Genomic DNA, 23,875 nt, shown 5'->3' on the forward strand with positions numbered 1-23,875 from the left:
CTAAATTTCCTATCTTAATTTAATCTTTAATCCTGAGTTATTAAACGAAACACACACACACACACACACACACATAGAATAGTCAGTTTTTTTTATGTGTTTTTGGTTTCAAGGGTCTCAAAACATGGAGATTTTAAAAATCCAGAGGGTCAAATGTAACAGGATTATAATATTTGTCGTAACAATCGGGAATTAACCTGTGTTATAACAGCCAGAAACTGAGACGATTACAATACTTTCCCGTGTTGCTATACAGTAATGGGAGGAAAGTGAAATTAAAAAATAAAAATAAAAATAGTCCAATTAACACTTCTATACAATTATTTAAGTTCTTTTTTAAATTAAGAAATAAAATTTCTTGTTATTTTGAAAGATTCTTATTAAAAATTGCCAGGGGTCTCAGTTGCTGACGTATGTACATCGACACTAATAAAACAATGCGATTGGTAGAATAATTTTTTAAAAAATTTAATTGTTAATGAAATTTATTCAGAATTTTCTGGATTTCTTTCCAAAATGCAGGAAATTCTCTACCGTTTAGTTTTATTGTTAATTTATAAAATATATGTTACTATTGATCAATAAATCATCTAAAAAATAGAACTCTTCTGTCTTATTTTCATTGTATTACATCCTGAATAAATCTATGGTTTCCTATGTATTGTTTGCTACTTATATATACACGAACAACTGACAATTTTCTATTGTTGAGCAGGATCATCGCACGATCAACAAATTCGAATTCAACTTAAAGGTAAGCATTTCTAAGCTCAATTTCATTTACGTTTCTGTTCTAATACTTAAAATTTATGTTACTCTGCTGGGGTGGTCTCTAAAATACAGAAAAAGTGGATAGACAGCTGCACATATTCTTCTGAAGATCATCTAGAAGACTTAAGCTATAATCATATTATAGAGTTTCACGTATAAGTATTAAGGGGCTTCCATCCTCATCAATGAAGTAGTAGTGTTGGGGAGTGTTTACTTTATAAAATAAAAAAAAAATTGCATACAATATTACCTAGTTGATAAATTACCGCCTAAATCCTATCCAAAATAACACTTTAGATTAATTAAAAAGCCTGAAAATAAAGGTAGAAGCCCTCCTCAAATTCTATTACTCAATTGGGGAGGCGAATTGTGAAACTCTAATTTAATGTTTTCTTTCCAATTTGTAAATTTTAGCACCGTAGATTTAATCTACCAGCAACGAATTATCTTAAAAAAATAATAAAGGAAATATTTTAGAAAATAATAAAGGAAAGTTTAATATTTTCTTGCATTGTTCTTCGAAAAAAAATATATTGTTTTCGCTTCCATAAATGTTCTATTTAATGATTTAATATAGAAAGACGTGTCATTGTTATAATATAATATATATACGTTTTTTACTTATAACTTGCGTAATTTTATATTTTACGTGTTAATTGTTTTCGAAAAGTAATTTTTAATTAAATAAAAGTTTTCGAGTCGAAAAAATTAATTAGAAAATTCTCCGAAACATTCTTAGAAATCTAACAAAAAATTTGACGTAATTATATATAAATTTTACTAAAATAAGAAGAACACAATAGATATGTCCTGTGTGTCTGAGCTATTTTCTTATTTTTTATAAGAAATGTAAATTTTTTGTAAGAAAATCTATCATCCTTCATCCATGATGGTGTGGTTGAGATGATGAATTAACGTGTATAATTTTTATAAATAAATTAAATTAAACATTATAAACTGCATTTTTTTCCAGAATTACAGATGAAGATCGCACCAAATTTCGGTATTCCATTAGGAATATGCATCGTATTAGTGTCATTCATTCAGAGCCAAAGTGTGCCCATCCGCAACAAATTTATAGGGAAAACAATAAGAGTTCTAAATAAAACTGTTGACGCATATTTTGGCATACCATTTGCAACTCCTCCGGTTGGAAAGTTGAGATTTCGTGCACCTCGACCTCTTAGAAATAAAGATACTCCATACAATGCAACACGAAAACCTCCTTCCTGCATGCAAGACTCGCCGTATGTTATCCTCGAATGGATCGATCGTTATCCAAAAGATCTCAGCGAAGATTGCCTCTATCTCAATATTTGGGTTCCCACTTCTAAACCGGATAAACCATTCGCCACTATGGTTTGGATTTATGGAGGAGCATTCATTCTTGGATCCAGTAATATGAATATTTACGATGGTGCAGTTATAACGGCCGTAGGGGATGTCATTGTAGTGTCTTTCAATTATCGCTTAAGTTCCTTTGGATACGCAAATTTTAATGAAGAAGATGCTCGAGGAAATATGGGAATGTTAGATCAAGTCATGGTTTTGAAATGGATTCGTGAAAACATAGAGATTTTCGGTGGTGATAAAGATTTGATAACTATTTTTGGTGAAAGTGCAGGAGCTATTTCTGCAGCACATCATTTAATCTCACCTCTGACTAAAAGATTATTCAAGCGAGCAATCTTGCAAAGTGGAAGCAATTACCTTGACTACTTTGCTGTTAATCCAGCTTTTAATATAAGAGTAACTTCTAAGCTCGCTCAGGAAGTAGGATGCGACAGACATAATATGCTTAAATGTATGCAAGATATGGATGCTTCTAAATTAGCAGCTGCAGAGAAAGTAATCCAGAAACGTAAGAACGTATTCATGCTTTTCCATCCACAAATGAGTCCTCCATTTCTATCAGAGGATTCATTTTCTGATGTTGACAATGGTAATTTCCATGACGTTGAAGTGTTAATGGGAGAAGTCAAAGACGAAGGTTCCCTATTTGTAGCCGCTCTCAACCCAGAATTACTGATTCACAATGTACCAGTTTTCACAAAAGATGATGCAAAGAGCATTTTGGGTACATGTTACGAACTGAGTGGAGAATATCTAGATGCTATTGCTGATCACTTTTTTGGTAAATTAGCCGACGATGATTATTCTGGTATTCTGAAACAGACAATTAAAGGTATAGGAGACGTGGTATTCACGTGTCCTATATTTCACTTGGCCGAAAAGCTTGCTGAATACAATCGAACAGTATACCATTACACATTCAATCACACTCGAATCAAATCCATATTCAAGAAATGGATGGGTGTACCCCATTTCGAAGATGTACACTTCGTATTTGGAAGACCTTTGATCAAAAGGAAGTCTTTCACACCAGAAGAAGCGGAATTCAGCAGGATGATTATTGAATTATGGACCTCTTTTGCCAAAACTGGGTAAGAACTATTTTACAAAATTACAGGACAATATGTAGAGGTGCTTCTTTCTCTATAATGCTTATAAAACATTGGAGCATTATAATAAAATTTATTTATTTATTTATAGGAAACCTTCTTACAATGGAATGGAACAAGAATGGATACCATTTGACAAAGAAAATCGCAATTCTTTGTCACTTACTCTTGGTAACATCCATCCAGTAAAGGCTGAAGAAGTTGAAAGATGTACCCATTGGAAGAATTTCATGAAAGAATACTCTGATAATATGTTTAAGAGTTAATTACCTTTTGAAATTTCCTACCTGATACTAATTTAACTTAATATAAAGCATTTTAAAGTATACTTGTAATACGATTCAGAACATTGCTCGCCAGTTACCAATTGTATAATTATGAAAGAAGTTTTCTTCAATATACAATGTTATACGTGTAGATTATACCCTCGGTTAATCATCTTGTAGCTTTAGTTTAAAGTCCTTTATCAATAAACGACAATTTAAACATGTTAAAGTGTTTACTCGAAAAACTTAGAACCATTCTGGTTACACACAATAAATATCAATAATTGAGTATATTTTCTTACTTTTGAGGTAATAAATTTCCCATACCCATCAAATTATAAAGAATATTTGAATTTTAAATGTAGTGATTGAGTTTAATTTAAGAACTATAGTTTCTTTACAAATGAAGGAAAATTAAACACAGTAATTAACACATATACACAAATTATCCTCCTTTTATAAAATGCAAGGTTGTATTCTATACAAATTCTAAATAAAAGTTTACGTGATCAAAAAACTCGACCGTTTACTTAAGGTAGATTACTTTTTTCAAGTTATATTTTATTATTCTATTGTGTTACACACCCAACTATACCTCAAGGCTGTTTAGAGATTCATCCAACCGGACACACGTGGTCATTCCTTATTGAGAAAATATAAATCATTGGATAGAATTTACATAGAAGCTCTGTCGTTTCCATCTTGTAAGCATCAGGTGAGTTTTTTTAATGGTTCTTCTCTTGAATAGATATAATACAGCGTGTCCCATAAGTTAGTTAGACACGTAAATAAAATGTAGGATGGCCTAAAAATGAGTTAACCGTTTTAAAAATCATACTTCATTCAAACACTTGAAAATACTTTTATGTCTTCAAGACATTATTCTACTTGAGAATTGAGCCTTTAATCGTTTGGTTAACTGACTTTTGGGCCACCATTTTGAATTAAGTTCCGATATTTTACATATAATTATTTATTTCAGTAATATAATTGTGAGCCACTTTAAGGTATTCGAAGCATTAAAATTAAATTTCTAATTAACTGTAAACAGATAATCCCCATTCGTCTTTAATGACATCAATGTTGGAGCATTTGTCGCAATTTTAATGTTAATTATGTATTTATAAATTTTTAATTAATTTATATATAAAAAAATAATAATAGTAATAAATTAACGGAATAAATAACAAGTTAAAAGTACTCCTCATTCTTCTTTCGCATTCTTAACCTGGATATTCAATGACAGATCGACCTTGTTCTATTTATTTTACCTTCAATAAGTAATCATGTGACATTTAAACAATTCTCATCTTTAGCTTCATTAAATTACAAATATATATATTTATATTTTACAATTAATAGACAGACAGACAGTCAGACAGACAAAAACTAACCATCTTACTTACATTTATACATTTATTAATTCTGTCGATATAGAGAGGTTAATTATATTATAACGCGGTTTTTATCCCGGATCGTAGCTTTATTCAAAGCTTAAAGCGGTAAATAATGTTAAAAAGAAGCCCAATGTCGCGTTATAACGCGATTATACTCGTTGTAACAACAACATAAGATTGATATTTAAGCTTGATTCATAAGCAAATCATAGTAATGTATATCGTACCTTATCAAATTTTAATGTTGTGAATACGTAATATGACGTCAATTACGTTCAACCCTGTCGCAACTTCCTGTTTTATTAACAGTTGTGTTTCTGTATTTTTAGTTTTAAAACATGAAAATGCCGCGTGGTTACTTTACTCCTGTGCCCATCAACTTCCAATGATATTTGTGTTGCGTGTGTATAAACAATTTATTATACCAGTTATATTCGTAAAACAATTTAAATCACGTAAATGTTTTATTGTATGACAGTAAATTGTTAATATCACGAGACGTTATTAATCAATTTCTATAACAAAATCGACATTTTCAATTGTTAAATGCGTTTTTGCAAAGCGCGGGGCATTCAGGAGGAAAGTCGTGCGATGGACAGATTATTTCGTGAGATATAAACGTTTTAACGCTTGTTTTAACATTGATAACAGATTTTTATTAATTAATATTTTCCGTTAGACATGAAAAAAAAATTAATAATAATTTTATAATGACTTAGAAAATAGGAAAACAATGGAATTAGCCGTGCGTGTATTTATAGAAATATAAACAAAATAATAAAAAGTTACTGGTGAAGGTCAGTCAAACTAAACAGAGATATATTCATGATGGCTCAAAAGTCAGTTAACTGTATTTTTGAGTTTGCAATTAAAAATATTTGAATAAGACTACATGCTTACTGCTAAGTGAACACGTGTTTTGCTTTCTCTGGATCCTCATCCAATACTTGGGTGCATTTCCATCGATTTAGCTACTGATTGCAGGTATTCGATTGTAACCCTTTTACTTTATATATGATTCTTGGTGGGAGTTTTTATTCTGAGAGATGCAGCAAATCATTCACAGAATCACACAATAACGGTTAACTCAATTTTGGGCCATCCTGTATTCAAATTTTCACCTAAAAGTAATTCTAAAACTAATATTTATATTTCAGAAATACATATGATGTCGATAATCATATTGGGACTATGTATATTTGGATGCTTAGTACAGAGTCAAGACGTTCCCACACTTGGTCAAGTATCAGGAAACACGATCAAGGTTTTGGATAAGTATGTTTATGCCTATTTGGGCATACCTTACGCTATGTCTCCTGTAGGCCTACTAAGATTTCAAGAACCACAACCCACAAAAGCGTGGAATGATGTTTATAATGCTACAGAGAAAAAGGCATCTTGTATGCAAGATTCAAGTCTTAATTCCGGAGAATGGCTTAATCGCGATCCAAAAGATATTAGTGAAGATTGTCTTTATATAAATCTCTGGATCCCAACCGTTAATGAGGAAGACAAACCATTCTCAACTATGGTTTGGATACATGGTGGAGGATTCCGCAGTGGATCCTCAAACATGGATGTATACGATGGTGCCCTTCTGGCATCAATTGGCAACGTCATCGTGGCATCATTTAATTATCGTTTAGGTGCATTCGGGTATGCAAATTTTGATCACGAAGAAGCACGAGGAAATATGGGAATGCTGGATCAAGTTATGGCATTGAAATGGATACATCAAAATATAGAAGCATTCGGTGGGGATAAAGACACTATTACAATTTGTGGAGGAAGTGTAGGAGCTACATCAGTTGCTCATCATTTACTTTCACCTTTAACGAAAGGACTGTTCAAGAGGGCTATACTGCAAAGTGGGAGCAATTATCATAAGTTTTGGGCTGTTGATCCCGAAGTAAATATTAGAAAAACTGAATTAATCTCGAAAGAATTGGGATGCAACGGAAACGAATTATTAAATTGTATGAGAGATGTGAATGCTGAGGATATTGCAACTACAGAGAAGAATTACTTCGAAGCTAAGCAAAGTATGTTCAGTTTTCTACCACAGAAAGGGAGCCCTTACCTTCCAGAAGATCCATTTGTTGCAATCGATTCCGGAAAGTTTCACGAAGTAGATGTTCTGATAGGCGAAGTCAGCGACGAAGGATCATTCTTTCTATCAATGCTCAAACCAGAATTCATTCGCGAAGATGACCCAAAATTGAAAAAGTCAGAAGCCAAAGACCTTTTAAGTAAATTCTACGAAACAGAAGGAGAATCTCTCGATCGCATAGAACAAGATTATTTAGACGTTTCCGAAGAAGACTACCACAGTATCCTCAAAAACACGATAATGGCATTTGGTGATGGTTTAGTTACTTGTCCCATAATTCATTTAGCAAAGAAACTTTCGAGTGGCAACCGAAATATATATCATTACACGTTCAATCACACTCGAATCAAATCGGGAACAAAGAAGTGGATGGGAGTACCACATAGCGAAGATGTATATTTTGTGTTCGGGATGCCTTTCGTGAATGAAGACGAATACACAACAGAAGAATTAGAGTTCAGCAAAAGCATTATTGACATGTGGACCTCTTTTGCAAAAACAGGGTAAGAATTTAAGATTTAAAGTGTAAACTACTTGTGTAGGATGTATTTAAGTATAAGGATAGATCAATAAATAAGCAGCTAAAAGAAGCGCATGGCTGATTGCCCTGGCAAGTTATTTATTGACCCACCCTTATATAATGATAGGAGGACGAAAGTCACTCTTTCAATATTGTATAGAACTTTTTAAGGTTAATGAAAACTCTAAAAAGATTGATTTTTATCACGTATTCTTTATATTTATCCGGTCAATTACGTTTATTTTAATAAATATATAGCTTAACCCAAAATTCAGTTAACCGAGTTATTTCAATATTATTTGTTTATTCTGCAGGAAACCTTCCTCAGCGAACGTGGATGAAGAATGGAAGGTATTCGACCAAGAAGATCGTAATTCGTTCTCACTTACTCTAGGAAACATCCATTCAGTTAAGACAGAAGTGAATGAAAAATGCAAAGTTTGGATGAATTTACAAAAAAATTAATTGATAATTCATAATTGATTATGATTTAAACGAGTTTAAAGATCTTTCCTTACTTAAAATAAATTATTTTTCTTTATGTTAAGAAAATATAATAACGTTTTAAATCTTGAAATTGGAAACTTCAGTTGTAACACGTGCTCGACCACGTGTTTCGCTGCTATCAGATTACAAATTATTTTATAGTGTAAAATCGAAAAAATAAAAACATTTTAATTACGAGTAAGTAATTTTATTCTAATTTTAATTTAAAAAAATACAAAAAAGTTGTGTATAAATAAATAAGTAAATGAAGAAGGATTTATTTTGATAGATTATTATACGTGAATTTGATGTCATTCATGTATATTTAAAATAATGATAAATAGTAAAAATGACGTAAATTGATGTAGGAATGTATCTTATTCTAACTAAAAGATCCTGTATTAAATAAAGAATAAAACGAATTTCACCTGTATCATTCTCACCTCTATATTAAATATAATCGCCTTGCAATATCCTCTCCTCAATATTAAGCAATATTGAAATGTAATTCCAATTATGTTTGTAATATTATCTCCACCCTCTGCCTTTCTCTTACCCCTCTCTTTTCTCTTTCTGTCATTCTCTCTCCCCCTTCTTTTCTTTCCCTCCTCTCTCGTTTCTTATTCTCTATTCTCTCTCTGTATGTCTATGTCTCACTTCCTCTCTCTCCTTTCTCTCTTTCTCTCTGTGTCTCTTTTCCACTCTCACCTCTCTGTTCCCCTCTATGTCTCTCATCTCCCTCTCTCTTCTCTTTGTCTCTGTCTCTCACTCTCTCCCTTCTCTCTCATCATAGACTATACATTACATCAAAATTATAATTAATTATTTCATAATTAAAATACATAACTTACCATAAATTAACCTAATTACAATTAAACTTAATCACATAGCAATTATAAACATAAAATGCAGCTAATGAGATTATTTTTGGTCGGAATATTTGGACTGATCTCAAAACCAAATGATTCAAATATAACCTCACTGTATATGTAAATGTAGTAGAGTAGCATTGTCGATGCTTAATGCTCTCCGGGATGCGGAAGAGGTAAGGTTCACGTGGCATGTAAAGGATCAGTTTGCTATATTGTTGCATAATTTACATAATAATTTAGTATAGTGAATGGAAATTATACTGTATAATCGAATGAGTTTAAAGCTGACTTAAGACTCGAATTCTTTTACCCACCTTCGTTTTTAAAGGGGGTGCAAGATGGTGTTTTTTATATACAGGAACAAAATCAAGTTTTGTAGGATAAGGAAGAGAGGCTTGAGAATTGTATTGTTACTCGTTGTTCTTGTTTTCACGCTGTGTTTCTTACTAGTTTACTGGAAACATCGGCACGTAAATAGTTTAATAGAAGGGGAACCTCCGATTTACGTCACCGATCTGTGTTTCGTATTAGATAAGAATTTATTAGCAGTGATACTAGTGAACAGCGCGGCGATAAACGTAAATAGAAGGCGACTAATTCGTGCCACGTGGGCTAACAAATATTTGTGTCGCGCTCTTAAAATAGCCGTTGTGTTTTTGGTGGGGAGATCCGACGATCCCGTTCTCATGCGAGAGGTGAATGACGAGAGGAAACTCTACGGTGACGTCCTTCAAGTCGACACAGTCGATTCCTATCGCCATCTGGTGGAGAAAATAGTAAACGGAATCGATTGGAGTTTAAAAAACTGCCCCAATACAAAATACGTCACGAAAATCGACGATGACGTCTTCCTCAATATATTCGAATTTCAGAGGTATTTGGAGGAAACCATCATTCACCGGCAGGCGGCGCATTTTATATGCCTCTTGTGGCCTTCTATCGACGTGCAACGGGACACGTTATCCAAATGGTACGTCAGTTATGAGGAGTATCCGCATCCAACTTATCCACCCTATTGTTCTGGAGCAGCGTACATAATGCCCCACGGTGTGGCTAGCAAAATATGCCAACTGTACTTAAAGGAACCTATATTTTGGATAGAAGACGTTTACATAACGGGATTTCTAGCGGCACGTGGCAATTTGGGACACTTCCAAGCTGGCCATTTTTACGGTTTTGTGAATTATAAATACGATAATTTGATACGAGGTAATATTATATTTGCTCATATCAATAAGAACGAAACCGCAATCAAGAATAATTTGTGGAAAAGCATTCTGAATTACCAAAAACTGATAAACAATACTTTGATTGTCGCACCAGAAACTTATAAGGTTGAAATTCTCCCGACGGATTCGTACGATTATTATGAAGTTAATTAATTTAAAATTCAAAATTATTTAATAAATTACTTCATGTGTTGTCAATAATACTGCATAGAATATTTCTCTATAAAATGTATTTTAATTATTTCCATAGAATTCTAAAATTTTATCATAAGTTTCGAACATATACAACTCGTGTTTTCCAAACTGTAGTTCGCGATCTCCATTGATTTTTCGGTTTTCATCTTGGAGCAGGTCAATTTTTTTTTGTTAATAATTTATAAATTAATTTAAATTATTACATAGAAAGCTACGAAATAATAAAAGTGTATTTTTATATTGCAATAACTAAATTAAATTAAATCGAAAGTCAGTTAACCGCTCTTCCTTACTGTTTATTATACAGATTATAAAGCTTTATTATGTTATATTATAAGTTTTCAAAAATGCTTTGTTAGTTTGTTAACGCGAATTATACGGTTAACTGAATTTTAGGCCATTTTGTTGCTTTATAAAATTAATACTATAAAGGTAGATAAAGTGAAAAGAGAGACAAATAAGGATGCTTAAGATGTGGATTATATTTTACTGCATCCTTCAGCATCATCAGCGATATGGAGACAAGTTTAATAAAATTATTTAGCATCACTAGAGATGTGGAGTCGTGCTTTACTGCTTCCTTTATCATCATCAGAGATGTGGAGCTACATCTGCAGCATCAGTGATGTGAAATGTAGCGCTACACATCTCAATTATCCTTTAACATCATAGCAAAATGGCTACAATAATTTGACAGGAATATATTTAAATACTCTAGAAAAACTATTGTAGGGATTTCATTCCACTAATACTAAAGCCCATTTTCTCTTAACTTTAACACTAGTTATATATGGAAATTAGCGCGCTTGTCACGTTCAATTTTATTGTTTCTTCATTTATTTACAAAGATAAGAGGGCCCGGGCCCACTGGATCCCTTTATTAAAAGAATGTATATTAAGCAGTTAACTGTTTCAACCCCGAAAGTATCCTCTTCTGCACAGCTAAACAACAGTAAACAAGAATCATGATCTTAAACGTGACCCCTTTTCAGGAAAACGACCCAAAAGTAACGTAGTCAAAACTCGGGGTTGAATATTTCTTAAAGGGTCACAAACCTTTTTGATCGTAAATAGAGTGGACACCCTTGGGGGGGGGTAAAAACCGTCATTCAGATAATTTCAGAATATAATTTTGTCAAATGACGTATCAAACTTGTAGCCTTCACACCTTCATTAAAACCTGAACTTCCTAGGGGGGTACGTTAGATGCACCCTTCACTATATTTAAATATATGGACTCGTCTTTCTTGTACAATGATTGGAATTGATTTCGCGCCTCCGCACGATACTTTCCTGTATTGAAAAGTATAGGGTGGGAAAGAAAGTCACTTAACACCCCTGCAACAGAATAAAGAATGTACATTCAGCATATCATATAACGCGCATAACTTTATAACTGTTCGAGGAATGTCAATAAAATCTTCTTCCTCCTTTGTCTAATTCCTTCCTGACAACAGCGTATTGACTTTGGATACATTGTATATTTTATACAAGGAGTGTTAAGTGACTTTCTTCCCCACCCACTACTTTTCAATATAGAAAAGTATTGTGCAGAGTCACGAAATTCATTTTAATCTTATGGACTGGAGTTTCCTCTTCACCTCTTATGCAGTGTACTGTATTGTAGCCTACACTAAGGCATTCTTTAATCAATCATTTTCCATTATAGTCATCGATTGTCTTTGTAGTCCACGTATCTGAATTTATAATTTGTGGGATTGAAGTTCCATCCTTCTGGCTTGAATTTTCTTTACTATGCTTTATCCTTTTTCTTCGATTTTCACACGGCCCATTCCATTATATATAATTGTGTATTAAAGATCAAACGTTAATGCATCGTCTTTTCTAGTTATATCGTGTATTATTTTAAATTTCTTATCTATAAACCCAGAAAAAGACATTAATTTAAATAATTGAAAGATATTTTCGGAAATTTCTAAATCTTTATTTCTCACTTCGTAAATAACTCACAGCTTTCATGTTTTAATTAGCTAGCAAGGTGATGTTCTGCATATACACTTGAACATAGTGCAATATCCTCCATTGTGGCCGAATTCTCTGCAGCACTTCGAACAGTTTATGTAGTATCCATATTTTCCGCATCGTTTTAAATGTCTGCAGCTATTTCTGTCCAACTCCACCCCTTAAATGTAAAAGAATAAAAGTAGTTTAGAAATATAAATTGAAAGGAAGAAGTGTTTAAGGAAGAAGAAACGTCAATTCACTCCGTTATCAATTGCGCTTCCTATTGCTTATTTACGAGACTAATATTTTAAAAAATTACTTAATGAAATACTAGACTTTAGGAAGAAAACTATTTCCTCCTTTTTAATTAAATAAACTTATAACTTTCTCAGAATCACGCCTTAGAAACTATGAATTGTAAACTTTCTACACTTCTCCACGTTACAATGCCGCACGTACAGACTCGTGTGGTCTTAAAATATAATATAAAACAGGCTTTTCCCCTTTATCAAATAATGATACGTGTAAAAATGTCAGGCTTTAAATAGTATGTATGCACACAATCTACTATAGACACTTTGCAGATAAACTCACCATTTAAGAAGAAAGCAGAGAGAATTATCATCATCAAGAGGATATTCTTCATCTTTACGTTCAAGTAACAGTCGGTTGACGTCGAGTAAAGTATTGTTTCCTAGACACTGTAACAGAATACGAGTTGAATAGGCCTATATGCTTATTGTACTGTACTTATCTACAGTGTTCAAATTTAAATTATGTTTTTATCTCGTTCTTTACCCGGATGTATGTTTCAATATGATACTAATTTAGTAATTATAAACTGTGAATATCGACCTTATCTTTACTCTTCTTTCAGGAAGTTGTACAAAGTTGATATACTTACAGAAGTAAACTAAACACCACAATTCTCCATTACCTTTAAAATTACAATAAAAACATAGGAATATTATTTGTTATTTGTTTAAGCACTTTATTTGGTAAGCGATTGCAAAAATAAAGGTGTAAATTTCACCGTGTTTTTATGGATTACAAAGTCGAGAATACGGTGACGATTATTCTGCTTGTTGTGATGAATTCTTTCTATAAACAATGCGGTTTAATATAATACAAATAAAAAATTGTATTATTTTTTTAAAAAAGAGATAAAGTATTTGATGTAAAATCGTCCAGTACACCAGAAGTAATAGCGCAAAGAGCCATATGTTATCAACTCGCTGTTAATAAATATAATAATTGTTACTTTGCATTTTAAATGGAAAGGAACGATTAAGTTTCTAGAGAATGGCGTGAGAGGACAGACAAATTAGTATAAAGATGTTAGTTTAAAATAGTTTATATTTTCAAATTATATAAAATTTGATTTTTAAAAGACGTAAACAAATCACATGAATTGTATGGTATCTCGGGCTTTCAATGTTTTAATGCAGGCTTTAAATCATGTGTTGCATGGCTTTTTCCTTATTAAAAATAGTATTTCCACGAAGAGAAACAGGGAAGACAAGTCTTCATGGAGTTACTATTCAGTTATGTGATTAAAACGAAGAAAATACGAAAATTCCATATTATTTTAGATAATTTAACAATTCTAAATATTAAAACACATTGTGAATTTGACAGTGTTTGCAATATTTATATTCAACCAGGAAGCGAATTCCTACATTTGCAAGGAACACTCGGTGGCCCGGTCGAAGGATATTCGTCACTTGTAGCCCTCAGGGCTTCTTTCTTTTCTTTTAGTTTAATTTCCTGTTGAAATTAAAGAATAATATTAATAAATACTCAAAATATGGCGTACAGCTACAACTGCAACACAGAGAGCTAAGACGTCGGGGGCTCCTTTGGAACCCTTTGTATTCCGGGGACCTAAGCGATCGCTTAATCCGCCACTATCATAATCAAAGACGAAAGCTACAACCTCAGAATCAGAGCTGTGAAATGTAGCTACACATCTCAAGTATCCTTTAGCATCATAGCAAAATGGATACAATCAAGTAATAGATTAACACGGAGTGAGAATTATAGAGGCATAAAGAATTAGAAAATCTACGTAAAATTATATAATAATTTAAATTACATTTCTCATCTTTTAAAAAACTGAGATAGGAATTTGAAAAGTATATTGTCTGAGGTATAATTTAAATTGTTCTTTTGTTTGTTGTAATAATAAGGAGCCTCATACACGTCTTAATACAGATAGGATGTGAAATTTTATACAAAGAAATCTATAAACCCGGAAGAAGACATTAAATAATTGAAAGATATTTTCAGAAATTTTAAAAAAACTTTATTGTTTACTTCGTAAACAGCTTACAGCTTTGATGTTAATCAACTACAGGATTCATGTTTTGCATTTACACTTGAACATGGTGCAGTATCCTCCCTCGTGGCCGAATTCTCTGCAACACTCCGAACAGTTCTTGTAAAATCCATATTTTCCGCATCGTTTTAAATGTCTGCAGCTATCTTTCGCCGACTCCACCCCTTAAATTTAAAATTAAAATTTCTAAAGTTTTTCGAGAAAAATTTTAAGCGAATTTCTTTATTTAAATTAATTATTAACATAAAATTGAAGATAGTTTAGAAATATAAAGTGAAAGAGAGAAGTGTTTAAGGAAGAGGAAACGTCAATTCACTCCGTTATCAATTCCGCTTCCTATTGCTTATTTACGACACGAAAAATTTAAAAGAATTTAATTAATGAAATACTAAACCTTAAGAAAATGTATATTTCCTGCTTTATAATTAAATAAACCTATGACTTTCTCAGAATCACGCCTTAGAAACTAATGAATTGTAAACTGCCGACACATCTGCACGTTACAATGCTGCACGTACAGCCTAGCGTGGACTTAAGATTTTACATATAATGGGCCATTCCCCTCTACCAAATAATGATACGTGTATAAGGATACTAACAAGCAGCTATAGAAACACCGCAAGAAAAATATTTTTACAGGTAAACTCACCATTCAAGATGAAAGCTGAGAAAATGAGCATCATCAAGAGGATATTCTTCATTTTTGTATTGAAGTAACAGTCGATTGACGTCGAGTAAAGTATTGTCTTGTAGACACTGTAATGTAACAAACTGAGCGTTGGATATATGCGTATCGTACTTATCTACATTGTTCAAGGTTAAACTATGTTCTTATCTCGTCCCTTTCCCGGATTTATGTTACAAAATGATATGCATTTAGTAAATAAACTGTGAATATCGACCTTATCTTTACTCTTCTTTAAGGAAGTTGTAAAAAGCTGATATACTTACAGAATTACTCTAAACACCACACTTCCTTCCGTTAAAATTACGATAAAAAACATATGAATATTATTTATTATTTCTTTAAGCGCTTTATTTGTTAAGTGATTGCAAAAATAAAGGTATTTTCCACCGTATGTACAGAGAACAAAGTACAGAACGCAGTGACGATTATTCTGCTTGTTGTGATGAATTATTTCTATAAACAATTCGATTTAATATAATACAAATAAAAAATTGTATTATTTTTTAAAAAAGAGATAAAGTATTTAATATAAAATCATCCAGTACACCGGAAGTAGTAGCGCAAAGAGTTATATATTGTTATCAACTCCCCTGTTGATATATATAATAATTGTTACTTTGCATTTTAAAGGCAAAGGAACGATTAAATTTCTAGACAATGGCGTGACGGACGGACGAATTAGTATGAAGATGTCAGTTCGAAACAGTTTATAAATTATAAATTAAATAAAATTTGATTTTTGAGAGGCGTAAATGAACCACATGGCTTTCAACATTTTAATGCTAGCTCTAAAACATGTGTTGCATGGCTGTTTGCTCGTTAAAAATAGCATTTCCACGAAGACAAGCAAAAGTGTTCATGGAGATGCTATTCAGTTGGCTCATTGAACATGCAAAAATTAGGAGATTTTTTCATTTTTTGAAAGACTAACAATTTCAAATATTGAAACAGGTCGTGAGTTTGATCAGGTTTGCCACGAAACTTGGTAAATGGAATTGATTTATCGGTGACACACTGACATGTCACACAGGAAAACACCTAATCTTACCTTCAGTCATGTTACTTCGACATGGTATAAGAGTCAATGGACCGGGTTGAAGAAGCGGGCCCTCCATTTCTATTTAGGATCTTATTTTGCGAAACAAGTGTTGCAGGGAGAAGTAAATACTTGGTAATCTTGTCATCAATTGTTTTAGTTTCGGTATCTATACGAGACTGTAACGTTTGTTTTAACGATGGGCACGCCAAACAAATGGCAAGAGTTGCTTTGAGAAAAACAAAATTGGGGATGCTAACTTTACATATGTTGAGAATGCCCTTGATTAGAACTTGATATTTGTGTGTTAAACGTTAAGATGAGTTTTTCTTTTTAAATACTTTTTGCCAAGTTGGCACTAGAAAAAATTTTTTATCAACTCGACTCGATGAAAATTATTGTGTTCTTTAACAATAGCCGACACATAAAACTTACTGTACTTCATCTGTCTCTGTCCGGATTAGAAAAGTCAGTTGTAATACACACATACTTGTTTTATAAGTGACCACGAATGTCCTTATAGAAGTATGTGCATTGTCGTGAGGTGTCCAGTAAGAAGGGTTTCGCCGAATTACGAACAATAAACCTTTCGTTAAAATAGTTAAGTTCTGAATAAATTTTAACGAATAAATTATCACTCCCAGAGTTCAAAACTAAATATTTATAAAAATAAATAAAATCCTACATAGTCATCGAGGTGGTTGCGATAGTGATAATTACTTGAACTGGTTATTAAACATTACGTATTAAAAAAAAAAGTTATAAATGTGCCATTACTATTTTAAATAATAGAAATATTAATTCTATATTTTTGCTAATATAACATCATTTTCGTAAAAGAACAGAACTCTTACAAAAACGCGTAAATGAAAATACAGGAGCGATAATACTTTAATAGTTACTTTTATTCTCAACAGATGGAAGCAGGTAACTGGTCGCTAGCCAGCCGTATTGTGCCGCCATCTGGTGACAAAAAAAACAAATTTTTTGATACATTTAAACTAAAATTCAGTGCAGGATTTCTCGAGGAAAACGTTGTAAAAAAAAACTAAAACCTGCCACAAGTTTATAATTTAAAAAAACTTTTGATTTTTTCTCAACAATGTACGATTTTTCTACAATTTTAAATTTTTAAACTGTTTTCAGACCTCAAAAATATACCATGAAAACACTAAAAAATTACTACTAAATTCATTTTTTAAAGTGAAACTTTATTTATAATCATTTGAAATATGTTGAACAACTGAATTTAAATTTTGAAATGTTTCAAAAGAGTTTCTTTAATATCTAATTCATCTGTTAATGAATCCACGGATGCATTTAATCGCAATTAAGTGAAATTCTTAAGTATGTTAGTGTGTTAGCCAATTAAAATACAACACCCTACAAACAATGATTGCGAGTGTAACTTTTATATAACAAAATCTCATAACAGATGAGGCCAAATAAAAATTTATATTAGTATTAATAATATAAAAGTTATTTTTTAAAATTAAATTTTATACAGCCGGAAAAGTTACGCAACTTGTTGTTGGACTCTTTAAAAAGTCCGTTACTACATTAAAGTAACGAAACGATACATATTTTACGTATTTTACACTTAAATAGGAGGTGTTGTGTAGTTCGAATGGGAAGAGTCGTGAATCCGTCGATAAGGACGATGGGCCTAAAAGTAAATGCAATCGAGTCAATTTAAGAAACAACAAAAGATTAATAAACAAAATAAAGTAGTGATTAAAGACATAAGGGGATTAAAATATCACTATTTCGATGATCTACCTAAACACATCTCTAATAGACCGAGAGAGAGTTTATAAATATTTGGTACATAATACCTCTTAATGTGATGATGTCTTCGGTCTTAGGCTAAGTTCTATCGTCGGGACGAAGAATAAGAAACTTCATTGATCGGTGAGCTCAGCGGAGAGACTGGAGACAAGGAGAAATGATAAAAGTGGAATACTTTTTATAGATACAATGTAGTGACACTGTATAAACACTTGGCAGATTATTAATCACGCCAACCTAATACAAGATAAATAATTTGCCAAGTGTTTATACAGTGTCACTACATTGTGTCTATAAAAAGTAAAAGGAAGTAAAAAAACACGATTTCATTGGAATAGATAATAAAATAGACGAAGAGAACTTCGAGGAGACACGGACGTGAACAAGTTGTTCATCCTTTTTATCCCAAAATCTTAAATCGGCAGTCACTTTGTTACCCCACGTGACGGGATGTTAGAGATGATTCGAACCAACAGATGTTCATTAAAAATGTGGTATAAGATCTCGCCACAGGAAGTTGATTTTGCTTTCTAATTAAATAATTTTTTAATTTATTAAGTAATTAAATTAAATTCTAAATAAATATTTACAATCGAATAATAGGCTCTTATTTCTATACCTTCAGATTCTTACATTAATATTGTGATCTCCATGTTCCTATCATCTCTATGTTTCTATTAGGAAAGAAATGAAATCGCTATACCGAAAACATTTCTCAATTGTCTAACGACAATTTAACCTTACATTACGTTGTCATGTTCTCTTTCCCTTTCACCATCAACCCGTAATATTCCTACTTTCAAACAATAATCAATCGCTATCTGTTACAACGTATTAAATATACACTACCAATTCGAACACATAAAAAATAAATGTTTTATCATAGCTCGTCGCCATGCTATAATATATCACTTCGACTGCGACAGTAAAAAAACGGCCCCTATAAGAAATTCATAGTTTCGAAAGTTCCTTGTATTACGTCAAATTAGAATCGGTAGAAAAAGTGAGCAGCTACGATTACAAAATTTGTATTCATTTCTACCACTAAACACGTATCTTCTACCATAACGAAAATTAAAAAATTGTGGTCATTAAAGCGTCAGTTCAAAAAAATGTCAATCAAATAGTAAAGCGCATCGAAATTTTAAAGTCAAATATCTAGTGTATAGGCAGAGGCTTTATATACAGGCAGAGGCTAGCCACTGCCTGTATATAAAGACACTTACGTATATATATAGACGAATATATTTGAAAATGCATTGACATAATTAAGAAATGCACTCACCTCTCGTCGGGACGTCTTTGATTTAACGTATCTTTTACTGTTTTTTGCGTCTCTGACAAGAGGCTAGCCACTGCCTGTATATAAAGACACTTACGTAAATATATAAAAAAATATATTTGAAAATGCATTGATAGAATATAAATATGTTCGTATCTGGACTTACTTTCGATTTTTAGGATTGTATTACAGCGCTATTTTATTTTAGTTTTCGTCGCAATCGATATATGGATATTTTTGTTGCTATCTGGACTTTACTCTGACCTGTCTTACCTCATGAAAGCGCTTGGACATTTTAATTGTTGTCGCAGCTAATGTATGTATATTTTTGTCGTTATTTGCACTTTTTTTTGATGCATCGCACTCGCGACACACTGATATTTTGATAATGTTTATTAACATTTTTTAAAATTAGAATTGTTTAGTTTTCGATGTTTTAATCAAAATGTTTCGTTCGAGGGAAATCTGTTTTTTACTCGTTCCCGATTGTTATCTATTTTGTTTAATATGTATTCGTATATTATTTCGACTTGTTTGTTAATATAACGTATACTTTATGTGTAATTGTTTTGTATTGTTGAGTTTTTTTTTATTCGTGTCTCTTATGCTAAAGTGGTATTTTTATATGCAGCAACTGATTTCGTTTATTTTCATAAAAAATGTGTAATGTTTTTGTGATAAAATATCAAAATTACATTATATAATTTATTATAAAGAATTTAATTTAAATCATATTATCTAAAAATAACAATGAAATATCGTATAGATTATAATTATTTATTATAGTTTTATGTTAAAATGTAAAATTAAAATTTGAATAAAAACTTATTTGTGATAATGTTAATAATATTATTTAAAATTTTTAATATTTTATGTGCTGTTTATTATTTAATTCGCATGTAATTGATGAACTGATGCTCAATTATTATGTAAAATTGCCATTTGATTAATTAGTCGATTAACTGGCATTATATTCAGAAAACGAAATGGTAGAAAACCCTAACAGGATCCAAAGATAACTATTGATAAGTATTGTGTATTAATGTTTTATTAAAGTTCTTACAAATAGAAGTATTTTGTATTGTATAACAATACATAAGACTTCTATATTGTATAACATTGTATAAAATTATCAATACAGTGACTCCCCCCTATAACACTGTTGATTATTCCGTTATATATGAATTCCATGTTATACGAGTCACTTAGATTTTACAAATACGTGTGCCGGACTATGAACGGCTCATGTATTTGCAAAATCTAAGTGACTCGTCCAACATGGAATTGATATAAAACGGAATTATCAACAGTGTTATAGGGGAGTGGACTTTAAACAAATCTAAATTTGCAGTAGTAACGTTATACACAAAACAGTATATCGAACAATAAAAATATACAAAAAATAATTTTGTTTTCCAGTAGCGTGTTATCCTATGGGCAAAAATGCAATTGCCTGGGTGGGGAATCCCTAATTCAAATGTAAATGGGATTCGTGAAGTTATAATATGCCACTGTCATTAACTTATTTCAAATTTTTTTTACTTTGTTTTATGATTCAATTTATGAAAAGTAATAAGATTTACATATTAACATTTTTGGACTGCATTATGACAATGTCACAATTAATAATTGTTTGTTTTTTTTTTAAAATTATTTGGTAAATAATATATTATGATAAACTCACATTGGCATCGCTATCTGTGAAATCGTCTTTAAGTATTGACGTTAACCAATGGTCAATTTTGTTTTCAGAGAAAGTTAGACGCCATATTAATTGTTAAACTTCACTATATACTTCATTTTAAAATTGCAGTTTCTTTTTTTAAATAATTTTCATAAATTTTATCCATCATAATCCTGGAAATAATGTTACGTTAATAAATACTTTTGCTGGTAGAGTGTTAAAAATTATATTTTGTTCAATCAGTAATAATAATTCTGACAGTTAATAGAAGGGACATCACCATTAACTAATATTATTTAGTATAATCTATATACTCTGAACTAGANTATATTTTGTTCAATCAGTAATAATAATTCTGACAGTTAATAGAAGGGACATCACCATTAACTAATATTATTTAGTATAATCTATATACTCTGAACTAGAAAAAGGTTACTACAGTAGTAGTCATTAACTTTGTTTTTTTACACCATTGTTAGAGAACCTGTGACATTTTGTGGTTTCTAATGCTACCAGACAAAATATAGTGTGATAAAATTCATGACACGTGCACATGCTGCAGCAGTCTTGCCAACAGCTTGTTTATCTTTCTCTAGACAGTTATCGATGTTGCAAAAAATAATCAATATTCAGCCTGTACAGTATGGATTATTCCAAGATCAGCTGTCGAACACCAGTGTACAAAGCACTCAACTTGCAAATTTTCCAGATAGGACTCAAACCAAGCAGTTGTCATCTGACAGCTGAACTCTTTACTTTTGTTTCATCTTTTAATATAGTTTTCAGTTCAAGTATTTATTAAAAATGCTCTGCATCATCCAATCATGGCAGTTTTCATTGTGTAGAGCACACATTGTTCACATAATATAATATGTTCTTGATGTTTTTGCAATGATTAAAGGTCTCATATTCTCCATATCTATGTCATGTACAGTGAATATCAGTACTTGATCCTTCTTAGGATAAAAGGGATGAAAAAATGCAGTGTAGTGTAATACAAAATCATTTCTTACCTGAGGTACTGCAATAAAACATGGCTGTTAACCGCTATTTAGCATTTTTGCTTCCTCTGCAGCAGTTGGAAAAAACTACCTGTTTCATCAAAATTGAAAATGTCATCTGTGCTGTATTTAATATTGTATCTTGTCTGTAGTCCATGTACATGCTATGTGCAATGAAACATCAATGTTTCTCTGCATAAAGATTTTGAGATAATTCCATACTTTTCAAAAATTCTTTGTAATAACAAGGAACTGCTTATGGGACAGTAACACGCTTGAACATCTTGAAACCAGATGAAAATAACTTTCCACACATCCTCAAATTGTGTGCTATGTGTTTTATTTCTGCAGGACTAAACATTGGATCTTCTTAACTTTTTTCAATGTTGGATGATCTTTTAAAATCATTGACAGAATGGAAACGGTGATGCCAAACTCCCTTGCAACATCTAATTTTTACTCAGAATCAACTTGTAGAAAGAAGCTTTTTGAATAATGAAAATTGGTTGCATTTCTCCCCTTTGGATTATTATATTATGAAGTCTGACAAGATTATTTTCAGTGACTGAGGGATCATACCAACAGCATAGTAAAGTATATTACCCATTTGATACTAAAGTAGTGTAAGGATTCGTTGAATATAAAACTCATATTTACATTCTCCTTCTTGTAACTTCCTAGTATAATCTCCATACACATCATATTTGGTGGTGGCATTCCTGGCCTATGGTCTGAAAGATCCTGTCACTGGTGTCATCCATTCATTTATGGATTTTCATTGGGTACTTCCAAAATATTCTAACATGGGTAACAAATAATCCAGTCCACCCACCACACCAGCCTTAATCTAAGGCATCTTCTAGACATTTCCCTTTTGTCCAGTCATCTATGGAACTTCATAATCATTTTCGTCGAACCCATCCCAGTGTTTTAATATGTTGGGAGTTTTCTGCATAGTGAAAAAACCTTTGATATTCTGAAATTTATATTGACAGTTCTTAAGCTAAGTCTTACAGGTGGCCAAATTGGACTTCAAATTGTTTGCTAAAATGAGAAGTTACCTGTATGTTTAACAGTAAAAAGTAAGCACTCTCTCTCAAATACACTTTTTAATGTTATTTAAAACTATATTGTTTGATTTTAAAAGAAGTACAACAAATCCAAAATATAAATTTAAATACTTTGTCATAGCAATCACAAACATTATAATATCATCAAATATTATTAATTACAAGTATTAATTCTTTACATATATAGTAAAATATAGAATGAAAATTTAAACAGAATGAATCTTTATTTATTTAAAATATAAATTTTACAATAATTCATAATTTATAATCTGCTTTTACAGCTATCTCTATTACATTATATATGATAAAGAAAATTTGAACCTAATTTTATTGTGCTTAATTAACATAGGGCTAATTAATCCAAAATGAACATCAGGACAAATCAAACTCAGAATGCCAATTTTTACAAAATTTATAATTAAAATGGTCCCAGGAATATAAAAGTAAAGTAGTTCACTGACCATTTATAGAAGAAAATGTTGCATGCTCTTTGTCATAATTGAAATGTTTGTTAAAAGATTGCAGTGACAAAGTTCAGTATCAACATTTTCTAAAGGAAAGTGTGTGGAGCAGATAACCTGAACAATTAAAAAAAAAACATTATTTAAAATTGATTCTGAAATATGAATAAATATAGTAATGATTTCAAATAAATGTAATCACTTCCAGCCACTTACCATTGAGTTGATTATCCACAAAGTAATTTCCATACATA

General features: G+C 31.5%; 4 protein-coding genes and 1 long non-coding RNA gene across 7 annotated transcripts; 3 read left to right on the forward strand and 2 right to left on the reverse strand.

Moving 5' to 3' along the window:
- The first annotated feature begins 519 nt into the window (after positions 1–519).
- Positions 520–3,702, forward strand: LOC111639910 (acetylcholinesterase-like). The gene is made up of 3 exons (XM_023385867.1): positions 520–754; positions 1,745–3,215; positions 3,325–3,702. Exons 2-3 carry the CDS (start codon positions 1,753–1,755, stop codon positions 3,497–3,499), a joined length of 1,638 nt encoding a protein of 545 aa, XP_023241635.1. The 5' UTR covers positions 520–754; positions 1,745–1,752; the 3' UTR covers positions 3,500–3,702.
- A 2,415-nt stretch (positions 3,703–6,117) lies between these two features.
- Positions 6,118–7,991, forward strand: LOC111639919 (acetylcholinesterase-like). Its single transcript, XM_023385876.1, has 2 exons — positions 6,118–7,509; positions 7,841–7,991. Exons 1-2 carry the CDS (start codon positions 6,206–6,208, stop codon positions 7,989–7,991), a joined length of 1,455 nt encoding a protein of 484 aa, XP_023241644.1. The 5' UTR covers positions 6,118–6,205.
- Positions 7,992–9,083: 1,092 nt separating this feature from the next.
- Positions 9,084–10,819, forward strand: LOC111639914 (beta-1,3-galactosyltransferase 5-like). Its single transcript, XM_023385872.1, has one exon. It carries the CDS (start codon positions 9,223–9,225, stop codon positions 10,264–10,266), a length of 1,044 nt encoding a protein of 347 aa, XP_023241640.1. The 5' UTR covers positions 9,084–9,222; the 3' UTR covers positions 10,267–10,819.
- A 500-nt stretch (positions 10,820–11,319) lies between these two features.
- On the reverse strand, positions 11,320–13,080 carry LOC111639915. Of its 3 annotated transcripts, none has more exons than XR_002759176.1 (3): positions 12,868–13,080; positions 12,264–12,451; positions 11,320–12,187 (listed from the first exon to the last, which is right to left on the reverse strand). It is a non-coding gene; the product is annotated as an uncharacterized LOC111639915 (long non-coding RNA). The 3 variants fall into 3 exon arrangements; XR_002759177.1 differs by having other exon boundaries at positions 12,280–12,451; positions 12,868–13,078; XR_002759175.1 differs by lacking the exon at positions 11,320–12,187 and having other exon boundaries at positions 12,232–12,451; positions 12,868–13,069.
- A 1,475-nt stretch (positions 13,081–14,555) lies between these two features.
- LOC111639923 (potassium channel toxin gamma-KTx 1.1-like) lies at positions 14,556–15,662 on the reverse strand. Its single transcript, XM_023385880.1, has 3 exons — positions 15,563–15,662; positions 15,261–15,367; positions 14,556–14,775 (listed from the first exon to the last, which is right to left on the reverse strand). The coding sequence occupies exons 1-3, from the start codon at positions 15,613–15,615 to the stop codon at positions 14,633–14,635; spliced, it is 303 nt and encodes a 100-aa protein (XP_023241648.1). The 5' UTR covers positions 15,616–15,662; the 3' UTR covers positions 14,556–14,632.
- Between the last annotated feature and the right edge of the window lie 8,213 nt (positions 15,663–23,875).

The sequence above is a fragment of the Centruroides sculpturatus genome, unplaced genomic scaffold (assembly GCF_000671375.1).
Source record: "Centruroides sculpturatus isolate CEXI.00-Female unplaced genomic scaffold, Cexi_2.0 scaffold1272, whole genome shotgun sequence".
NCBI lineage: Eukaryota > Metazoa > Arthropoda > Arachnida > Scorpiones > Buthidae > Centruroides > Centruroides sculpturatus.

What these genes read in the sequence shown, in the direction of transcription:
- LOC111639910 (XM_023385867.1), top strand. Translation starts at nt 1,753, where the DNA reads ATGAAGATCGCACCAAATTTCGGTATTCCATTAGGAATATGCATCGTA. An exon ending in ACCTCTTTTGCCAAAACTGG is followed by an intron (nt 3,216 to 3,324) that starts GTAAGAACTATT and finishes ATTTATTTATAG; the next exon opens with GAAACCTTCTTACAATGGAA.
- LOC111639919 (XM_023385876.1), top strand. Translation starts at nt 6,206, where the DNA reads ATGTCTCCTGTAGGCCTACTAAGATTTCAAGAACCACAACCCACAAAA. An exon ending in ACCTCTTTTGCAAAAACAGG is followed by an intron (nt 7,510 to 7,840) that starts GTAAGAATTTAA and finishes TTTATTCTGCAG; the next exon opens with GAAACCTTCCTCAGCGAACG.
- LOC111639914 (XM_023385872.1), top strand. Translation starts at nt 9,223, where the DNA reads ATGGTGTTTTTTATATACAGGAACAAAATCAAGTTTTGTAGGATAAGG.
- LOC111639923 (XM_023385880.1), bottom strand. Translation starts at nt 15,615, where the DNA reads ATGTTTTTTATCGTAATTTTAACGGAAGGAAGTGTGGTGTTTAGAGTA. An exon ending in GTGGTGTTTAGAGTAATTCT is followed by an intron (nt 15,368 to 15,562) that starts GTAAGTATATCA and finishes GTTACATTACAG; the next exon opens with TGTCTACAAGACAATACTTT. An exon ending in CTCAGCTTTCATCTTGAATG is followed by an intron (nt 14,776 to 15,260) that starts GTGAGTTTACCT and finishes TTTAAATTTAAG; the next exon opens with GGGTGGAGTCGGCGAAAGAT.